This window comes from Takifugu rubripes, chromosome 13, assembly GCF_901000725.2.
Source record: "Takifugu rubripes chromosome 13, fTakRub1.2, whole genome shotgun sequence".
Taxonomy (NCBI): Eukaryota; Metazoa; Chordata; class Actinopteri; order Tetraodontiformes; family Tetraodontidae; genus Takifugu; species Takifugu rubripes.
This window is the reverse complement of record NC_042297.1, coordinates 21,374,469-21,394,468: the sequence shown is the minus strand read 5'-3', so window position 1 is coordinate 21,394,468 and position 20,000 is coordinate 21,374,469. Positions and strand designations below refer to the sequence as shown.

General features: G+C 45.1%; 1 protein-coding gene across 1 annotated transcript in view; it reads left to right on the top strand.

Moving 5' to 3' along the window:
• Positions 1 to 20,000, top strand: part of LOC105419477 (CUB and sushi domain-containing protein 1) — a 284,673-nt gene that overhangs the window by 94,349 nt on the left and 170,324 nt on the right. The window contains 1 exon segment of the mRNA XM_074084929.1: positions 9,839 to 9,951. Within this exon segment, the coding sequence (XP_073941030.1) occupies positions 9,839 to 9,951 (113 nt within the window).

Here is a 20,000-nt window from a genome sequence, read left to right as displayed (position 1 = left end):
ATATTTAGATTTAGCCATACAGTTTTTATATTTGGAAGAATTTTGGCAAGAAAAGGCAAAGGAAGATAAAGTGAGCACAAGAAGAAGATTAAAAATTGATGTAAATACACGTGGAATGAACGGCTTTAAGGAAAAATGATTCCTGCTTGATTAACATGCAAAATGTGTCATTTAGAAGAATAAAGAAAAATTTAGAAGAATAATTCATATCAGCAAAACCATAATGGACAGAAAAAGAGGACAAACTCTTTTTAATCATCAGGCAGCGTTTCTTTCTCCTTTTTTCACCTTCAGAGGAGTATAATATAATATAATATAATATAATATAATATAATATAATATAATATACAATAATATACAGGGTGCATACGCGCGCACACACACACACACACACACACACACACCGACACACAAACAAATCTGTTTGTCTAAAGTGCATTTGAAATTACCCCTGTAGTGGTTAAAGCATTGGCTGTATTGAACACAGCATTCTTGAGACTTAATCTATATATGTATTCCATATGTTTACCTTGTAATTATCATTCCATGAATGTATCCGAAGGGTTTGTTTGGAACAGGATCTTTCTGCTGGTGTGTCTGTCTGAGTGTGTGTGTGTCTAGGCGCAGCTACGCTGGCTAATATTGAATTGTTGTAAGACTCCAAGCATCGTAGCATCGTAGCATCGTAGCCATTGTCACAGTCTGGGAACCATTTCCTGCACTTGTTTGCTGTAAATACGTTAATGGGAATAATAATAACACCTTCTGGCATCCAACCATCATCTGAGCCTGCAGCCATCTCTTCTCGTGCTGATGCTGTAGTGACGTGTGCTGCAGTGTCACCATCATCATCAACGTCACTAATTTCTTTCTGGATCATCTGTACTGTTTCCCTGTGGGATCCAGCACACGGTCCAAAGTCAAACACTTCAGGATTAATGGGTTAGTCTGAATCTCCCGCAGGATTAATTTTTAGTTTAAAAGAGTTTTTAAAAAAACTGCTCCTAACTCAGTGTCCTTTGAAACCAAATCAACCTTGATTCTCGCTAAAAATAAGATGCTAATGATCAGTTATTTCCAATTTAAGCTGCTGTCTATTTGCACAATTAAACCCAAAATGCCTATATCTCCCTCCCCCAATGGCAGGCTGGGATTGATCCATTTTGTTGCTGTACCTGAGTTCCTGTTTATGGTTGTGTAGAGGGCTTTACACTTCCAAAGTCTGGTAAACCCTCCTCAAATGTGCCTTCTACCTGTCCAGGAAGCGATGATGAAGGGTGCCAGTGGATGTCCCTGGTGCTGAGATCTGCTCGTGGTGCTAACGCTAACCCAACTTTAGCTACTGATGCAGCATTGAATGCTTGTTTTATGTGCAGCTGTGCTGTAGAATGGAAATGTCCTGACAGAAACCTTCACCAAATATTGACACACACTCTGCAGGAACGTTTGCTTCCTGCCCCCTCGTTTCCTCATGTTCCGTTTGGGATCAGTACAATCATCTGTAAAAAGCAAACCAGACATTATTGTCATTATATGACTGGTAATTTAATCAGTGTCGCCACTCTCTTCAGGATTTCATGCAGACCGACGTTATGGCACATTTGCTTAAAATAATATAATCACGTAAACAAACCTCTAATTAAGGATTAAGAGATCTGCTTGCAATGCTTGAAATCACTTAAAGATGTTCAGGAGCCGCTGCTGGGCGACGGCTATTTTTCTCTTTTTCCCGGATGACTAATTGAGTCATTCTGTATTCATTTTCTGATGCTGTGAACTTCAGTAAGAAACAGGCAAGAGTGGAGTAGCTGAGGGCGTGTGTAGCGCACGGGTATTTCCTGTTAAATAAAGAGTTAATTGTTTAATGGTTATGGACAGAAACGGCTCCAGCTGGGCTCAAACCCACAACCTTCTGTCTGTGAGTGACGTGAGTGCTATCTAATGGGTGATCCAGGAAAAACTGTTAATTGTTATTTTATCTGTCCTAGTGGGTTTTTGTGTGCATAAGAGAGGAGAGCAGGCCAGGAAGCACAGATAGGATCTCCTGATTCCTACTTCCTCTGTCTAATTCACCCCCTTCCTCTTCCACCCATCTCTCTTACTGTCTCTTAGAAGCACAGAGAATCAATTTTAATGGCTTGTCAAATAATGCTTTTCTCCCCCATAGTGGATTTGATGAGGCGGTGTGTGTGTGTGTGTGTGTGTGTGTGTGTGTGTGTGTGTGTGTGTGTGTGTGTGTCTTTGTGGGTGTTTTAAAGGGAAGCTTGCCCTACTTTAGCCTGGTGGATTTCTCTGTTGCTATTGCCCATAGCACTGGATTTTACGCTTTTCAATGTGGCTACACACACACACACACACACCCACACACAGATACTTTGATTACATACACCAAGCAAAGCAAACAAACATAAATAATTTACATAATCACATCAAAAAGCATATATGGTATGTCAAAATGTTGTATAGATACATAAACACCATAAATGCATTTATCCACAGTGTTTCATATTGTGTACCAGGTCGACCTCAGCACCTGTGCAATTTATATGTATTGTGTGTGTGTATGTGTGAGAGTGTGTGTGTGTGTGTGTGTGTGTGTGTGTGTGTGTGTGTGTGTGTAACAGCAGTGGCTGCAGCACCTGGAAGCACTTTGATGGATGTATCATTACAAAACGCTAGAAAAGAAGTGTCGCACTGATAGAAGAAAGATCAAAAAGAGATTTTATAATTACATAATAATAAGTATTATTATTACTACTACTATTATTATTATTATTGTTATTATTACTATTATTATTACTACTGTTATTATTACTATTAGTAGTAGTAGTACTATTATTCCAACACTGATGGAGAAACAAAACGAAGGTCAGTGATGTAGATGTCAAGGCCACCAAATTACAAGAAAGAGTGTGTGCAAGTGTGTGTGTGCCTGTGTGTGTGTGCCCGTGTGTGCACATGTGTGTGTGTGCCTGCGTGTGTGTGCCCGTGTGTGCCTGCGTGTGTGTGCCTGTGTGTGCACGTGTGTGTGTGCGTGTGTGTGCACATGTGTGTGTGTGCCTGTGTGTGCCTGTATGTGTGTGCCTGTGTGTACCTGTGTGTGTGTGCCTGTGTGTACCTGTGTGTGTGTGCCTGTGTGTGCACATGTGTGTGTGTGCCTGTGTGTGTGTGCACGTGTGTGTGTGCCTGTGTGTGCCTGTGTGTGCACATGTGTGTGTGTGCCTGTGTGTGCCTGTGTGTGCACATGTGTGTGTGTGCCTGTGTGTGCACGTGTGTGTGCACATGTGTGTGTGTGCTCACACACACACAGACTCATTCACACACACACACACACACACACACACACTCATTCACACACTCACACACACACACACACACTCCCACCCTGACACACACACACACACACACATTCATTCACACACCCACCCACTCACACACACACACACACCCCCACACACTCCCGCTCACACACACACACACACACCCCCACACACTCCCACTCACACACACCTACACACACACACACACACACACACACCTGTTGTTGCCTAAATTGATGTTCATTGTTCAACTATTACAGAAGCTGGAGGGCTTTTAAAAAATGAACTATATCTTTTTTTAAGATTTGCACTTATTTAATATTATCTGATGAATCTCAGTTCTGAAATGTCCAGGATAAATTCCAACTTTGTCTTTTTATTTTGTGCATATTTTATGCACTATATTTACTATTATACCGTTCATAGTTATTCCATAGTATGCCTGACTTCTCTGTATTATCTGTGGATGCTATGCTATTACAGTGTGTACACACTTCTAATAATAAATTATTCACTGTTGCATGGAGGGTTCTGATGCTCTTATCTCATATTTCAAGCACCACCTGTACCAGCAGGGCGTTACGTGGCCGATCAGCAGTGTATGCTGCAGCGTGGCCCCCTCCCGCTTTACTGCCCCCTGCTTTACTGCCCCCTGCTTTACTGCCCCCTGCAGCATCGCTCTCGTGTCTCTCTTTTGTCTTACTACTTCTGTGATGTAGAGAAGGCAGCGAACCTCCAGTGCTTTATTGTTTGTGAGAGTTGCAGAGTCACTCTTGTTTTTTTACCTCTCCACATTTCACCTGTCTTCGCACATCAATGGCTTTATGCATCTCACCTTGTGATGAAGATACCCTGAGGCTATCTCCTTTAGAAGTCTATCTGGCAGTTGGTCTGTCCATGTGTATTTACTGCTCTTTTTGTCTTTAAAAGTAATAAAAAGAATACATCAAAACCTATCCAAAGACTTCAAAAAGGACTTTAAACCAGTTCTATAAAGTGCAATTTAGAACATTAGCTTAGGATCCCTGTAGCTAGTTCAGGTTAGCCGTAGGTTTCATAGCCAGAGGTTTTCAATTCTGCCAAAGTTTTAAGTCTCTTGTTTGTAAGAGACAGTTTGCATTTTTAGCTGCCGCTGACAGCAGATATATGAGGAATCAGTTAACATAAAAGACTGGCTGGGCCAGTGATGGGGTGGCCTCCAGAGGCCCGGGGTATTCTTCTCCCATGTGACGCATCATCAGCTTCACTGGGTGTTTTAGCGGTTTATCACAATACGTTCTTAGCTGAGGCAAGTTCAGTGCTGACTGACCAGACATGGGTGTCCTTCAGCTTCAGCCACAGCCAGTGGCGATGGTGAGCACTTAGGCGACCTTTCAGTGGGCCTGCGCTCTAATGGCCACCTTTTCGAGAAGCCTTGTGGTGGACCTCACCCACTTCCCCTGGACACACCCTGACCTCCCATCCTCATCCCTCTGTCTCAGCTGCTTGGCCTGGGACAAATCCTTGTAACATCTTACGTAAAAGAAGTTAAAGGCTGCCCACAGCATTTCATGTGGCACCGACCCAAAGGCATTGACAAGGTCGAGGAGGATTTTCAAAAAAGCTTAAAAACTAGAAGCCTAACTGGGATGGCACCGTCGTCACTTGGACGTGCTTCTTATCATCTATGTGGTTTAAGAGACTTCAGATCAGAGAAATAACTAACTATAACTATCAAATAAAGAAAAAAAACTCCCTACTGCACTATCCTTGAAATGGCTATAATGGTAAATGATACTGGCAAAAATAAACCAAATCCACTGGGATAAAAATATATCGCTGATTACTTTGTACCGATGCATGTTTAAATGGCTAGAATGCAAACACAGGTTCAATTGCTGAGATTATGGAAGGAAAATCTGTGCATATTTTGTTTTAATTTCTGATGTACTGAAACAGCAAAATGCCCATTGATCAACACTAATCAGGAACAAGAGAAAAGATAACGAGAAAGGAGAAGAAGAAGAAGAAGAAAAAGACAATAAAAGGGGAAATGGACGGTAACTTTAAGCTGAATAGACGTAAAGCCAAACACAAGCATTTTGCATTTGTCTGTCTGACAAAAACCTGAGGAGTGACTGGGAGACAAAACAGAATTCATTGTTACATCTCACACACACACACGAACGCGCAGGTTGTCAGTCAGTGAGTCAGCTGGTAAGTCAGTCAGGTAATGAGCATTAATGGCCTCGCTGTCACTGGGCCGACAGCACCGTGATTGCACACTATTTTTATCACTCTCTTCCTTCTTTTTCTCCTCTATCTCTCACTGCTGTCTCCATCTCACTCCCACTAACCGTTACACTGATCCTACAGATGTTTGATGTTTATGTAAAATTAAGCGGTCTGCGCAACCACCAAACAGCTCAAATAATGAGGCAATCATTGGCAGACTGCAGCCAGCCTGACTTTCTGGTCAACTGTCAGCCAGCCTGTGTGCATTTCTCCATCTGTGTGACTGCCCATCTGTATCTGTCCAACACACACACACACACACACACACACACACACACACACACACACACACACACACACACACACCCATACTGTTGGTATGTCTGATGTTGACAGACTGTCATAATAGCAGGATTACTGTTAGGACTGCAGTAAAAATGCACAATGTGGCACTGAAAAATAGCCTTATTGCTATTCTCATGACCATCACATGGAGCCTCTTCCAAAGATGAGATGAGGGGCGGCAGTGGAAACATGCCGGCCACTCAGAATAATGGCACACACGCTGCTTGGCTGCATTTCACATTTGAAAAGGGAGAGCCAGCACTCTCTGAAAAGCAGTGTGTGACATGACCATGACCATGATTAAAGAGACACTCCAGGTGGGTTTGAAAAACTAGCCCATTGATTAATGTGTGTGCTCAACTCTTCTGGACTCAAACTGTACATGTATGATGAAAAGAAAACAGTTTTTAACAAATTATTTGCATGTGTTGAAACTTGGCTACTGTCTGCCATGAGCTTTACCCTGGTGCCTCGTTCCTGGTCTTCCAGCTCTGTATGTTCTGCCTCAACAGTGCTTCTGGCTCCAGTAAGGCCACACTGGAATTGGAAATTTGATTTTTAAAATAAATATGTGTATTCAGTTAGGGTTAGGGTTAGAGGGTTAGAGGGTTAGGGTTAGAAGGTTAGGGTTAGGGGTTAGAGGGTTAGGGTTAGAAGGTTAGGGTTAGAGGGTTAGAGGGTTAGGGTTAGAGGGTTAGAGGGTAGGGTTAGTTAGAGGGTTAGGGTAGGGTTAGAGGGTTAGGGTTAGAGGGTTAGAGGGTTAGGGTTAGAGGGTAGGTTAGAGGGTTAGAGGGTTAGGGGTTAGGGTTAGAGGGTTAGGGTTAGAGGGTTAGGGTTAGAGGGTTAGGGTTAGAGGGTTAGAGGGTTAGGGTTAGGGTTAGAGGGTTAGGGTTAGAGGGTTAGGGTTAGAGGGTTAGAGGGTTTAGGGTTAGAGGGTAGAGGGTTAGGGGTTAGAGGGTTAGGGGTTAGAGGGTTAGAGGGTTAGGGTTAGAGGGTTAGGGTTAGAGGGTTAGAGGGTTAGAGGGTTAGAGGGTTAGGGTTAGAGGGTTAGAGGGTTAGGGTTAGAGGGTTAGGGTTAGAGGGTTAGAGGGTTAGGGTTAGAGGGTTAGAGGGTTAGGGTTAGAGGGTTAGGGTTAGAGGGTTAGAGGGTTAGGGTTAGAGGGTTAGAGGGTTAGGGTTAGAGGGTTAGGGTTAGGGTTAGAGGAGAGGTTAGGGTTAGAGGGTTAGAGGGTAGGGTTAGGGTAGGGGTTAGGGTTAGAGGGTTAGGGTTAGAGGGTTAGAGGGGTTGAGGGTTAGAGGGTTAGGGTTAGAGGGGTTAGAGTGTTAGAGGGTTAGAGGGGTTAGGGTTAGAGGGTTAGGGGTTAGGGTTAGAGGGTTAGGGTTAGAGGGTTAGGGTTAGAGGGTTAGAGGGTTAGAGGGTTAGGGTTAGAGGGTTAGAGGGTTAGAGGGTTAGAGGGTTAGGGTTAGAGGGTTAGGGTTAGAGGGGTTAGGGGGGTTAGGGTTAGAGGGTTGAGGGTTAGGGTTAGTAGGGTTAGGGTTAGAGGGTTTAGGGGGTTAGGGTTAGAGGGTTAGGGTTAGAGGGTTAGAGGGTTAGAGGGTTAGGGTTAGAGGGTTAGGGTTAGGGGGTTAGGATAGGGTTAGAGGGTTAGGGTTAGAGGGATAGGGTTAGAGGGTTAGGGATAGGGTTCAGGGTTTGGGATAAAACTTTTTTTGCACTGGCCTACTGATCGGGATAGCAGGGGAGCGCGGAGGGTGAGGGCCCTCCAGGGGGGCTATTAGCCAGGGCTCGAGGAGTTCCAGACAGGGTAGGGGAGAGAGCTGAATCGCCCAGTCTGAGGAGACTTTGGTGAAATGGCGAGTAGGTATGTGGTTAGGATTGACCTTGGGGTAGGGGCAGGGGTTAAGGTTGGGTTAGGGATAGGGATAGGGTTAGGGTTAGAGGGTAGGGATAGGGATAGGGTTAGGATTAGGGTTAGGGTTAGGGTTAGGGTTAGGGTTAGAGGGTTAGAGGGTTAGGGTTAGGGATAGGGTTAGGGTTAAGATTAGGGTTAGGGTTAGAGGGTTAGGGATGGGGTTAGGGATAGGGTTAAGGTTAGGGATAGGGTTAGGGTTAGGGTTAGGGTTAGGGTTAGTGGAGGAACAGTTTAACAGCCATGGAGGGCGACCCATGTCAGTATCTACTTAAAGATCAAGATCCACAGTCGTACATGTGAGCGTCGGCTTCTGCACTTCCTGCATTGGCTCCCTCTTGCTAGTAGGGAGGAACACAAGAACGTGTAGGGAGGGACACGAGGACGTGTAGGGAGGGACACGAGGACGTGTAGGGAGGGACACGAGGACGTGTAGGGAGGGACACGAGAACGTGTAGGGAGGGACACAAGAACGTGTAGGGAGGGACACGAGGACGTGTAGGGAGGGACACGAGGACGTGTAGGGAGGGACACGAGGACGTGTAGGGAGGGACACGAGGACGTGTAGGGAGGGACACAAGAACGTGTAGGGAGGGACACGAGGACGTGTAGGGAGGGACACGAGGACGGGCACAACCCTTTCCTGTTGTGTGAGGGTCCTGCTCTGGTCCCCTGTAGACTTCAATAACCTCTGTAGAGGTCAAAACCAGACAGGATGTAGGTCCATTTTGATCAGAAGAGGCCACAGAAACATTTGAGTGAAGGTTAGTATGGAGAGATTTTTTCCAACAAATAAATATTCTAACAAACCGTCACCACACATATCACAGTGAAATGATCCTGCTTCACTCTTCCAGGCGTGTACATGGAGAGTTGGAGCTGATCACTTTATTTCAAGAGTAAATTTATTATACTCACATTGAAGAGAAATGCACACGTAAGTGTGAGCAAGTTAAACATCTTCTCACCGAGGGTTCACAGTTTAGAGAGCTGCATTCCTCCAGGAGAGCTAAAACTGACTGCATCTAAATATTTGGTGGTGGTGGTTTAAAGCTGTGGTTTTGGGATACCTGGAGAGTTTGGTACCGGGGGAATAGAACCCCCCCAAGGCATCGGAATGCTCCACACAGGTAACAACACGCTGTCAAAGATATGGAGAAACTGAGCAAATCTTTGTCTCTCTCATCCTCCTGAGGACATTTAACTATCACTCTTCATTTGTTGAAAGTTTAAATGAAATGACAAATTAGTCAATTTCAACATTTTATCTGTTTAAGGTAAAAAAAATGTCTGCCTGCTGCGGAAATTCAAATCTCTCACTGTGGTTAGTTTTAATGAGGATCAGACCTCATAGCTGACGTCCTTTGATTCTCCACACTGGAAGATTCCTCCTCTTAATTTCCTCTTTGTTGATGAAATAAGCACAGCAGAGAGAATTCTGAAGCCTCCAATCCCTCTGAGGTCCTCATACTTTCAGGAGACTCCTCCTTTAGAGGACGATGCTTGTGCACACAGCTCTTTGTGCTCACTTTAGCCTCGTTCTTGCATCTGGATGACATTTGCCCTCAAAGGCTTCAGGTGGGTTCCCTCAGGTGACCTGTTGATGGAGCCTTGTTTGCATTCTTACCTGGAACCAGAGCTTTCCAGGAAGTCTGTCAAAGCTCCACTTCCTGGACAGATTTCACCATATTATTCTGCTAAGGATGAGCAATAGAATCAGCTTTGATCATGTACAAATGTGATCAAAGCCATCAGAGCTTTGACTTTAAGAGATTTGATTAAACTTGACCATGTTATGGCTCCATGTTTTAGAACGATGTTCTTCAGAAGCACAACTACAGAAACACTGAAAATAGCATGGGCTTTCGGGATTTCCCACCCTCATTCTCTTAAGCTGAGCCAAACACACTTTTTCTTCTCACACAATTTGCAATTTGATTTTGGTACTGCTTAAATTCATGTCTCACCAGGGCCTCACCAGTCCTCCCTGCATCCATCTTCAGCTTTAAGCATCACAGATGAAGACGTTTTTTTGTCTTTTCTTTCTAGGTTGTCTGGATTCATGCTGCCATCACCGATTGTCAGCAGCGGATCAATACTGGCCTTGTGGTTCACCACGGACTTTGCTGTCAGCGCTCAAGGCTTCAAAGCTGTGTACGAAGGTAAGGTGGCTGGTGACCTGCCGCGGGGTGCTGCAGCTTCTTTTTGACTTCAAATGTAGCAGAAAATAGAAAAGTCCTGCATGTAGAAGCGTTATTAAGGACTTATTGATACATTATTCAGTTCCTCTCACCTGTGGTCGCTCGGCCTTTCACTCATGCTCTCAGGTGGTCTTATTTAGCTTCATAATATGTTCCGGGGTGTGAACGACGACTGGCAACTAGAGTTAGGGTTAGGGTTAGCATCACCGGTGCTGGGGTTAGGGTTAGGGTTAAGGTTAGGGTTAGGGTTAGCATCACCGGTGCTGGGGTTAGGGTTAGGGTTAGGGTTAGCATCGCCGGTGCTGGGGTTAGGGTTAGGGTTAGGGTTAGCATCGCCGGTGCTGGGGTTAGGGTTAGGGTTAGGGTTAGCATCGCCGGTGCTGGGGTTAGGGTAAGGGTTAGGGTTAGCATCGCCGGTGCTGGGGTTAGGGTTAGGGTTAGGGTTAGCATCACCGGTGCTGGGGTTAGGGTTAGGGTTAGGGTTAGCATCGCCGGTGCTGGGGTTAGGGTAAGGGTTAGGGTTAGCATCGCCGGTGCTGGGGTTAGGGTTAGGGTTAGGGTTAGCATCGCCGGTGCTGGCCTGCTGTTCTCTGACGTGTATACATGTGTTATCAACATGACACACACCACTTTTCATGTCTATTGGTGTGTGACTCAAATGCATGGCCCGACCTTTTGAACACACACACACACACACACACACACACACACACAGGCGTGTGTGCGCGCGTGCACTCCCTCTCTTACTCTCTCCACTTTGATTGTATGAGTTCATCTATGAATCATGAACTCTAACAAACTCTATCAAAGAAAACACAAGACTGTGTGTGTGTGTGTGTGTGTGTGTGTGTGTGTGTGTGTGTGTGTGTTGTTATAAATGTTATGTAGTGAGGACCCAGATGCACATTTCAATTGCAAAGTGAGGGCTTTATTTTGCTGAGAACATTTTGGTTGGTCCTCACAACTTCAGAGGTCTGCAGGTTTAGGGTTCTTTTTTGGGTTCAGATTAGATTTGGATTTAGGTTAAGTGATGGTTAGGGTTAGACAGTTAGTTGTAATGGTTACAGTGATGGTTAGGGTTAGACAGTTAGTTGTAATGGTTACAGTGATGGTTAGGGTTAGACAGTTAGTTGTAATGGTTACAGTGATGGGTTAGGGTTAGACAGTTAGTTGTAATGGTTACAGTGATGGTTAGGGTTAGACAGTTAGTTGTAATGGTTACAGTGATGGGTTAGGGTTCGACAGTTAGTTTTAATGGTTACAGTGATGGTTAGGGTTAGACAGTTAGTTGTAATGGTTACAGTGATGGTTAGGGTTAGACAGTTAGTTGTAATGGTTACAGTGATGGGTTAGGGTTAGATAGTTAGTTGTAATGGTTACAGTGATGGTTAGGGTTCGACAGTTAGTTGTGATGGTTACAGTGATGGTTAGGGTTAGACAGTTAGTTGTAATGGTTACAGTGATGGGTTAGGGTTCGACAGTTAGTTGTAATGGTTACAGTGATGGTTAGGGTTAGACAGTTAGTTGTAATGGTTACAGTGATGGGTTAGGGTTCGACAGTTAGTTGTAATGGTTACAGTGATGGTTAGGGTTAGACAGTTAGTTGTAATGGTTACAGTGATGGTTAGGGTTAGACAGTTAGTTGTAATGGTTACAGTGATGGGTTAGGGTTCGACAGTTAGTTGTAATGGTTACAGTGATGGGTTAGGGTTCGACAGTTAGTTGTAATGGTTACAGTGATGGTTAGGGTTAGACAGTTAGTTGTAATGGTTACAGTGATGGGTTAGGGTTCGACAGTTAGTTGTAATGGTTACAGTGATGGTTAGGGTTAGACAGTTAGTTGTAATGGTTACAGTGATGGTTAGGGTTAGACAGTTAGTTGTAATGGTTACAGTGATGGGTTAGGGTTCGACAGTTAGTTGTAATGGTTACAGTGATGGTTAGGGTTAGACAGTTAGTTGTAATGGTTACAGTGATGGGTTAGGGTTAGACAGTTAGTTGTAATGGTTACAGTGATGGTTAGGGTTAGACAGTTAGTTGTCCTGAATGGTCTTTCACCTTTATCTGACCTAATATGTGTCTAGTACATACTGTATTTTGTGTATGTGTGATGTTTGTTGAAAGAAAATATTAAATTAAAAAATAATAATTAGGTAGCCCTTAAATCTTTTTTCCAGGAAGTGTTTTGTCTTTCTGTGTTGTTCTTTTTCATATCTGTGGGGACTTGAGAGTATTTGTAGCCTCAGGCCTCGTGATTTTTCTCTGTGTGTTGCGTATGAACCTGACACGTCTCTCTGATGATGGCTCGTATCTATACTGCTTTATTTAGCACTGGTTTTCTAGGTTGCATTTGTTAAGCCACCAGTGTTTAAAAATCATGGCACTTTGTCCGGTTTACTTCTGCCGGTACTCAGTCTAAAAGGTCGAGGTAGTCTTATAAGTTTAGTCCAAGCCAAACCAGGAGGAACAGATCTAATGAAGCTGGGAGTTCGATACATGCAGACGTGATAACGCCACAACAGCTTTATACATAGAACTGAGCTATTGCGCTGATGGTGTTTCCTTGAATATTTAAAACTGCTGCTGCCAGAACTTGAAGAGGTTTTCCCTTTTTGTTGGGCTCCACTACCGGTATATTTGTTTGTCGTCTTGTGGGTTTTACCTCCATTGCCTTGGTGCTAAAGGTTTGCTTAGCTAGTGCTAGCATCACATTGATCGGTGCCTCAGTTTATGCTGCAAGCGTTGATCACGGCAGCACAGCTGCATTTCTGCCACTTTTCTCATGTTTCGTTATGACAGCGTGTTTCAACCTTGTTTCTCAATATTGATCATTTAAGTGCTATTTTAGTTGCATGGCTAAAACAGAAGTCACATAGTAAATAGGACAGAGCCTTGTTTAAACATCAAATTAATGTTTGATATGAAAATGGTGAAACTAATGAACATGAATTTAAGGGTGAACTGAAACGGATCTTCATCATTAAACTAATTGGAACCCCACCAAGTCTTTAGAAAGTCCACCCATGTTCTTCAGCCTGGTCTCATCCCAACTTTGTCACATATTTTGTTGTGGCTTTTAACATTTTAAACATCCATCCTCCACCGCTTACCCGGGGTCAGGTCGCGGGGGCAGCAGCTAAAGAAGAGAAGCCCAGACTTCCCTCTCCCCATTTTAAACAGATGATGTAATTTGAAATGTCATAAGAAGTCACAAAAATACACTGTTAAGTAAAATACTGTCATTGTGAAAGTTTTATGTACATCTTTTCTTTTCTTAATCTCCTTTATTTAACCAAAAAGTTTGACATATGTTGTGCTGAAGCTTAAATAAAAGAGGAAAGCATTAGCACATTTGCCACTGATGCTAAATCTGTCAAAGGATGCATGATCAACCTCATTAGCAGCTGGGGAGTCCCTGCAGTGCTTCATTTTTTCTCCATGTAATATTTTCCTCACCATTTTTGAGACACATTCAGAGAGCAAATTGCATTTCTGGTACTTTTCTATGTTCTGCGTCGGAACTCATTGATAACAAAATTCTTATAAATTAATCCACCAGTCAGTTTAATGTGATTAAAACTGTAATTGAAATGTTTTTAACGTTTTTTAATCTGCCCTCGAGAGTCGGACTTTCTGTCTGACTCCTCATCTTCACTTAACAAATCTATCCCCACATATATTATATTTATAGTTTCTATAGAAAGGAACCAAATTCAACTTTCAACTGAAATGGTGATGACTGAACACAGAGAGAAAGAAAGTGGAAAAGGGAAGAAAATGAAGATATAAGTGGTGGAAAGCAAGACCTTGCTGATAAGGAAGTTTGCAAATCAGCTCTGCAAAAAAGATAATCATCACGTTTCCCCAAAGCGGTAAAAGAGACCATCAGACCGAGAAAGGCAGAATACACTGAAGGACGTGTGGATGGAGATGACTTGGAAGATGAAGCGGGGGTAAAATTCTGTCTGCTGCAGTTACGCATCGTTGTTGAAGAGGATGAGCCTGTCACACCTCCACCAGCATCAGGAGAACAAAGACAGAGCAGCTTTTCACCTTTGATGAACAGAGATCACATGTTAAATATATTGGGGCCTTTGGGACTCGGAACCTGTCGTCATTATTCGTCCCTCCTACCACTTCCGTCTGTCCACTGAGGACCTCTTGATGGCTTCTTTTCTCTCTGTGTTACACCTCTGCACACTTCTGCTCGAGCAGGAACTGGCATGTCTTTAGCAGCCAGGGTTCCAAACGCTAATGGTAATTAATATTTCAACTTTTAGGGAAAATACGCCCTCAAATGAGCTCACAGTTGTCGCCTAGCAGCCAGGAGTTCCACTAGTTCCCCTGAGTTTGGGTTAAGTGCTGCTGCCTAAAGGAGCGAGTTGTGCTGGGTAAAATCCCTGATTTCACTGGAGTTCTTTGGTGGAGGTTCAAGCTTCAACTGTTGAGAAACCAACATGAGCCGTGCTGCCATTCCTTTCCTTTGGTTAGGGTTAGTTTGATTAGGGGTTAGGGTTAGTTTGTTTAGGGGTTAGGGTTAGTTTGTTTAGGGGGTTAGGGTTAGCTTGTTTAGGGGTTAGTTTGTTTAGGGGGATATGGTGTGTTTGTTTAGGGGTTAGGGTTAGTTTGTTTAGGGGTTAGTTTGTTTAGGGGTTAGGGTTAGTTTGTTTAGGGGTTAGTTTGTTTAGGGGATAGGGTTAGTTTGTTTCGGGGGTTAGGGTTAGTTTGTTTCGGGGGATAGGGTTAGTTTGTTTAGGGGTTAGGGTTAGTCTGTTTAGGGTTAGTTTGTTTAGGGGATAGGGTTAATTTGTTTAGGGGTTAGGGTTAGTCTGTTTAGGGTTAGTTTGTTTAGGGGATAGGCTTAGTTTGTTAAGGGGTTAGGGTTAGTCTGTTTAGGGTTAGTTTGTTTAGGGGATAGGGTTAATTTGTTTCGGGGGTTAGGGTTAGTTTGTTTCGGGGGATAGGGTTAGTTTGTTTAGGGGAAAGGCTTAGTTTGTTTAGGGGTTAGAGTTAGTCTGTTTAGGGTTAGGGTTAGTTTGTTTAGGGGTTAGTGTTAGTTTGTTTAGGGTTAGTTTGTTTAGGGGGTTAGGGTTAGTGGAAAGAATCCCTCATATTCACCCACTTAAGCAGCTTTTCCAAATTTTAAATTTGTGATATGATGAAATATCATGATAACAGAAGATTTTGGAATAAAGCTTAAAAATAAAATAAATATTAATTTCTAAACAAGTATTTGAGGTAATTCAACAGGATGTAAACCACGAGGATTACCGCAGAATTGATTGTTTTCAGGAAAAAAAGAAACTCTTGAACCTTGAGGAAAAAACACAGATGCACAAATACGCGGCCAGAGTTGGAGAAGGGTTGGGTTAGGGTTAGGGTTAGAGTTAGGGTTAGAGGGTTAGGGTTAAGGTTAAGGTTAGAGGGTTAGGGTTAGGGTTAGGGTTAGGGTTAGAGGGTTAGGGTTAGGGTCAGGGTTAGAGGGTTAGGGTTAGAGTTAGGGTTAGAGGGTTAGGGTTAGAGTTAGGGTTAGAGGGTTAGGGTTAAGGTTAAGGTTAGAGGGTTAGGGTTAGAGGGTTAGGGTTAGGGTCAGGGTCACGGTTAGGGTTAGAGGGTTAGGGTCAGGGTCAGGTTTAGGATTGGGTTAGGGTTAGGTGTATTAGGGTTAGGGTTAGCATTAGGGTTAGGGTTAGCATTAGGGTTAGGGTTAGGTTAGGGTTAGAGGGTTAGGGTCAGGGTTAGGGTTAGGGTTAGAGGGTTAGGGTTGGGTTAGGGTTAGGGTCAGGGTTAGGGTTAGGATTAGGGTTAGAGGGTTAGGGTTAGAGGGTTAGGGTCAGGTTTAGTGTTAGGGTTAGGGTTAGGGTTAGAGACAATGAAGATGTTGGTGAGAGGAGATACAGGAGGAGCAACGTGGGCGTGTTCACCCTTCAGTTCTCCCCATTAATGTGGAGAAGAACTAGTTAAAAATCAGTTCTAACTAGGAAAGATTGAGAGGTCAATATGTGCGTGTGTGTGTGCGTGTGTGTGAGAGTGAGTGTGTGTGAGTGTGTGTGTGTGTGTTTGTGTGATCCATTACGGATGCTCTCAGTAGCCACAAGCTGCTTCTTCTTGCCGCTCTGAGCCAGTGAAGCTGGACGGATGCAGCCGGATCGCAGCCTCCTGCTCTGGGAATCGGGTCCTTCGACGTGATCTCCCACATAAGAAAGATTTATTCATCAGCTCCTTCCCGGCGCCTCTGGCCAGATAGTTTTCTTAGTGGCGCTTTTATATCACATGTTTTGCCTCGCTGAATCTCAGAGGAGAAAAGAAATAGAGATGAATTGTACCATTTCAGACATTTTGGAACATTATATGAATATAAATGATGTCATTTAAGGTTGACAAAGTCAAGGGAATCCTTTCCTATACACACAACCCAAGTATCGGCTTCATATTTATGACTCATTACTTTTCTAATTCATTCATTTTGTTAATAATAATAATTTTGTTTAGATATGTGCTTCCAGTGCATGTTGAAGCCCTTTTCTCCACGGTGTCCATGACAATCCAGAATATTAGCAGGGTTGCTGAAGAACTGCATTAATCCCACCCTCCTTAACTGGTCTGCAGGTCTTTATGAAATGTCGCTCAGTCAGAGGATCAATCAATCAACTGATTCAGAGGATCATTTATTCAGAGTCCAGCTCCAGCGTGCCCAGATCTCACCTTTTTTGGTTTAAAATACTCCATTTGACCATTCAAACACTGCGGAAAAGACCCAAAACAAGTGTTCAGGTGTTTGTTTGCTGCTGAACTTCTTCTAGTTCTTTTAGTCGTGATCATGAGAAACCTGCTAGTTTTCCATCCATCCATCCATCCATCCATCCATCCATCCATCCATCCATCCATCCATCCATCCATCCATCCGTCCATTCAGGAATTTACTCAGGAAATCTGAGTTATTTCTCTGGAGCTTTAGAAGTGCTTGATGAGAACGTCGAGGTTTTAAGGTCTCCTCAGCACCAGGACTGTGAAAAGCAACATTCATGGACCAAATAAACACATTTGTGCACACTAGCTTATTTGATAGTTAACCATGGAAAAAGAAGAGAGTCATAATAAAGAGGCTCTTAACAGTGAATAAAAGGCAGGAGTGAAACGTTGCTGTGAAGGTCCACCTTGAGGGGAGCAAAAGTGAAGTCAGACCTTTGTGAAGGCGCCTGAGCTGTACAGAGCTGCAACAGAGTTTCTGTCTCACTCGTGTCGTGTCTCTTTCATTGCTGTTGTCATGGAAGCACACCAAGAGGCTTCAGTACACCAGCCAAGCTCCTTTACTCCACATTGATGGCTACTAATGACTTCTGGCATCAACTTGAACATGGTCCACTTTCCCAAGCAAAACGTCCCCTCACGTCCTCTATAAGCCGAGGTTGAAAGTTCAGAATGATGCTGTTGAAAATGCACTTCTCTGGAGCAGAAATGTCTCACATTCAGCCATAATCTCGGGAAGAGGGCCGCTCCAGTCAGAGGTGGGATGGAGAATTTGGCCATTAGAACCATGATTCATGAATGAGTTTATGGGAGGCTACAGAAGCTGTAGTGTTATTGATTTTCTTGATCAATACTGTACCAGGAGTAACACTTTCAAAGTCACACAGGCTCCTAACTTCTTCACTTAAGCCCAACAAACCTTACAAAATGGATTTGAAACAAATATTGAATGAGCTGCTTCCTGTTTTATTGTAATAAATAGGGGTTAGGGTTCGAGTACATGGCCTCTGTGTGTCTGGGCTGACCTGAGAGTCCCAAGAAACTTGTCGTGACCTTCAGAAATGTGTGTTTGGATGAAACAAGGTTGTTATCTGACCATGTTACAACAAGAGAACCCCTATGTGATTTCCTTATGGGGAACATTATCTGCTGTGAGCAGTTCAATAGAGTTCAATTGTAGTAACCTAATGGGAACGGGGGATCCACGATAAAAGATTTGTGTAGCGTCTTCATATCTGCCCATTTTAGAGGCTCTCTTGGATGATAAGAGCAGCCTTTCAAAGGGGAGCAAAACTGAGACAAACGCTGACATTTGAGTCGCACTCTCGCCATCTCTCCCTCTTTCTGCCCTCCTTTCGCTCAGTCTCTGACTCCCTAATTCTCTTCCATCTTCCACCTTAAATCTGCAACACATGGCTGCTTTCATGGGGAGATTATTAAAAGCAGATTCTGGCCGGGGCTGCAGCACACTGCACATCTCTTCAAACTCTGAACGGCTCCAACATTTGTCAACACAAACACTTCATCGTCCTCAGTCTGATTGATGGCATGAGATCTCATTTGAATCAGCTTTAACGTTTCCTTGAAATGTAGACGGCTGCAGGCGGACACAAACGTGTCTCGTTGCTCTTCTTTCCTTCGAGGTGGTTCAGCATGAGAAGGGCCCATTAGGGCAGGTAGAACCTTCTAAAGGTTGGTCCTTTCTACCTAAGGCTTTCTCCATGCCAATTCCAAAATGGAAAACTGCTGCCTGTCACAGGAGATGGGCTAGATCTCCTGAACTGGCCATTTCTGCAGCTAATCAGCAGATTCATGGGACAGGAACCACAACCTGAGCCGGGACGGGAACCACAACCTGAGCCGGGACAGGAACCACAACCTGAGCCGGGACGGGAACCACAACCTGAGCCGGGACGGGAACCACAACCTGAGCCGGGACGGGAAACACACCCTGAGCCGGGACGGGAAACACCACCTGGAGCCGGGACGGGAAACACAACCTGAGCCGGGACGGGAACCACAACCTGAGCCGGGACGGGAACCACAACCTGAGCCGGGACGGGAAACACAACCTGAGCCGGGACGGGAAACACAACCTGAGCCGGGACGGGAACCACAACCTGAGCCGGGACGGGAAACACAACCTGAGCCGGGACGGGAACCACAACCTGAGCCGGGACGGGAAACACCACCTGGAGCCGGGACGGGAACCACAACCTGAGCCGGGACGGGAAACACACCCTGAGCCGGGACGGGAACCACAACCTGAGCCGGGACGGGAACCACAACCTGGAGCCGGGACGGGAAACACCACCTGGAGCCGGGACGGGAAACACCACCTGGAGCCGGGACGGGAAACACCACCTGGAGCCGGGACAGGAACCACACCCTGAGCCGGGACAGGAAACACACCCTGAGCCGGGACGGGAAACACCACCTGGAGCCGGGACGGGAAACACCACCTGGAGCCGGGACAGGAACCACAACCTGAGCCGGGACGGGAACCACAACCTGAGCCGGGACGGGAAACACAACCTGAGCCGGGACGGGAAACACAACCTGAGCCGGGACGGGAACCACAACCTGAGCCGGGACGGGAAACACAACCTGAGCCGGGACGGGAACCACAACCTGAGCCGGGACGGGAAACACCACCTGGAGCCGGGACGGGAACCACAACCTGAGCCGGGACGGGAACCACAACCTGAGCCGGGACGGGAAACACAACCTGAGCCGGGACGGGAACCACAACCTGAGCCGGGATGGGAAACACAACCTGAGCCGGGACGGGAACCACAACCTGAGCCGGGACAGGAACCACAACCTGAGCCGGGACGGGAAACACCACCTGGAGCCGGGACGGGAACCACAACCTGAGCCGGGACGGGAACCACAACCTGAGCCGGGACAGGAACCACAACCTGAGCCGGGACGGGAAACACAACCTGAGCCGGGACGGGAACCACAACCTGAGCCGGGACAGGAACCACAACCTGAGCCGGGACGGGAAACACACCCTGAGCCGGGACGGGAACCACAACCTGAGCCGGGACAGGAACCACACCCTGAGCCAGGTGTGGATTTTACTTGCAAAGGGGGAAGGCAGCTCGTTCACAGTCCAACTGTAAGAGCTGGCACCGAATCCCGACCTGCCTCTCCCTGCATGCTTCTGTGACTCAGTGGATAAAAACATCTGAAGGACAACTTGGAGGCTGCTACATTTCCACTGAGCTCTTCTGCACAGGAATTTTATCAGGTGG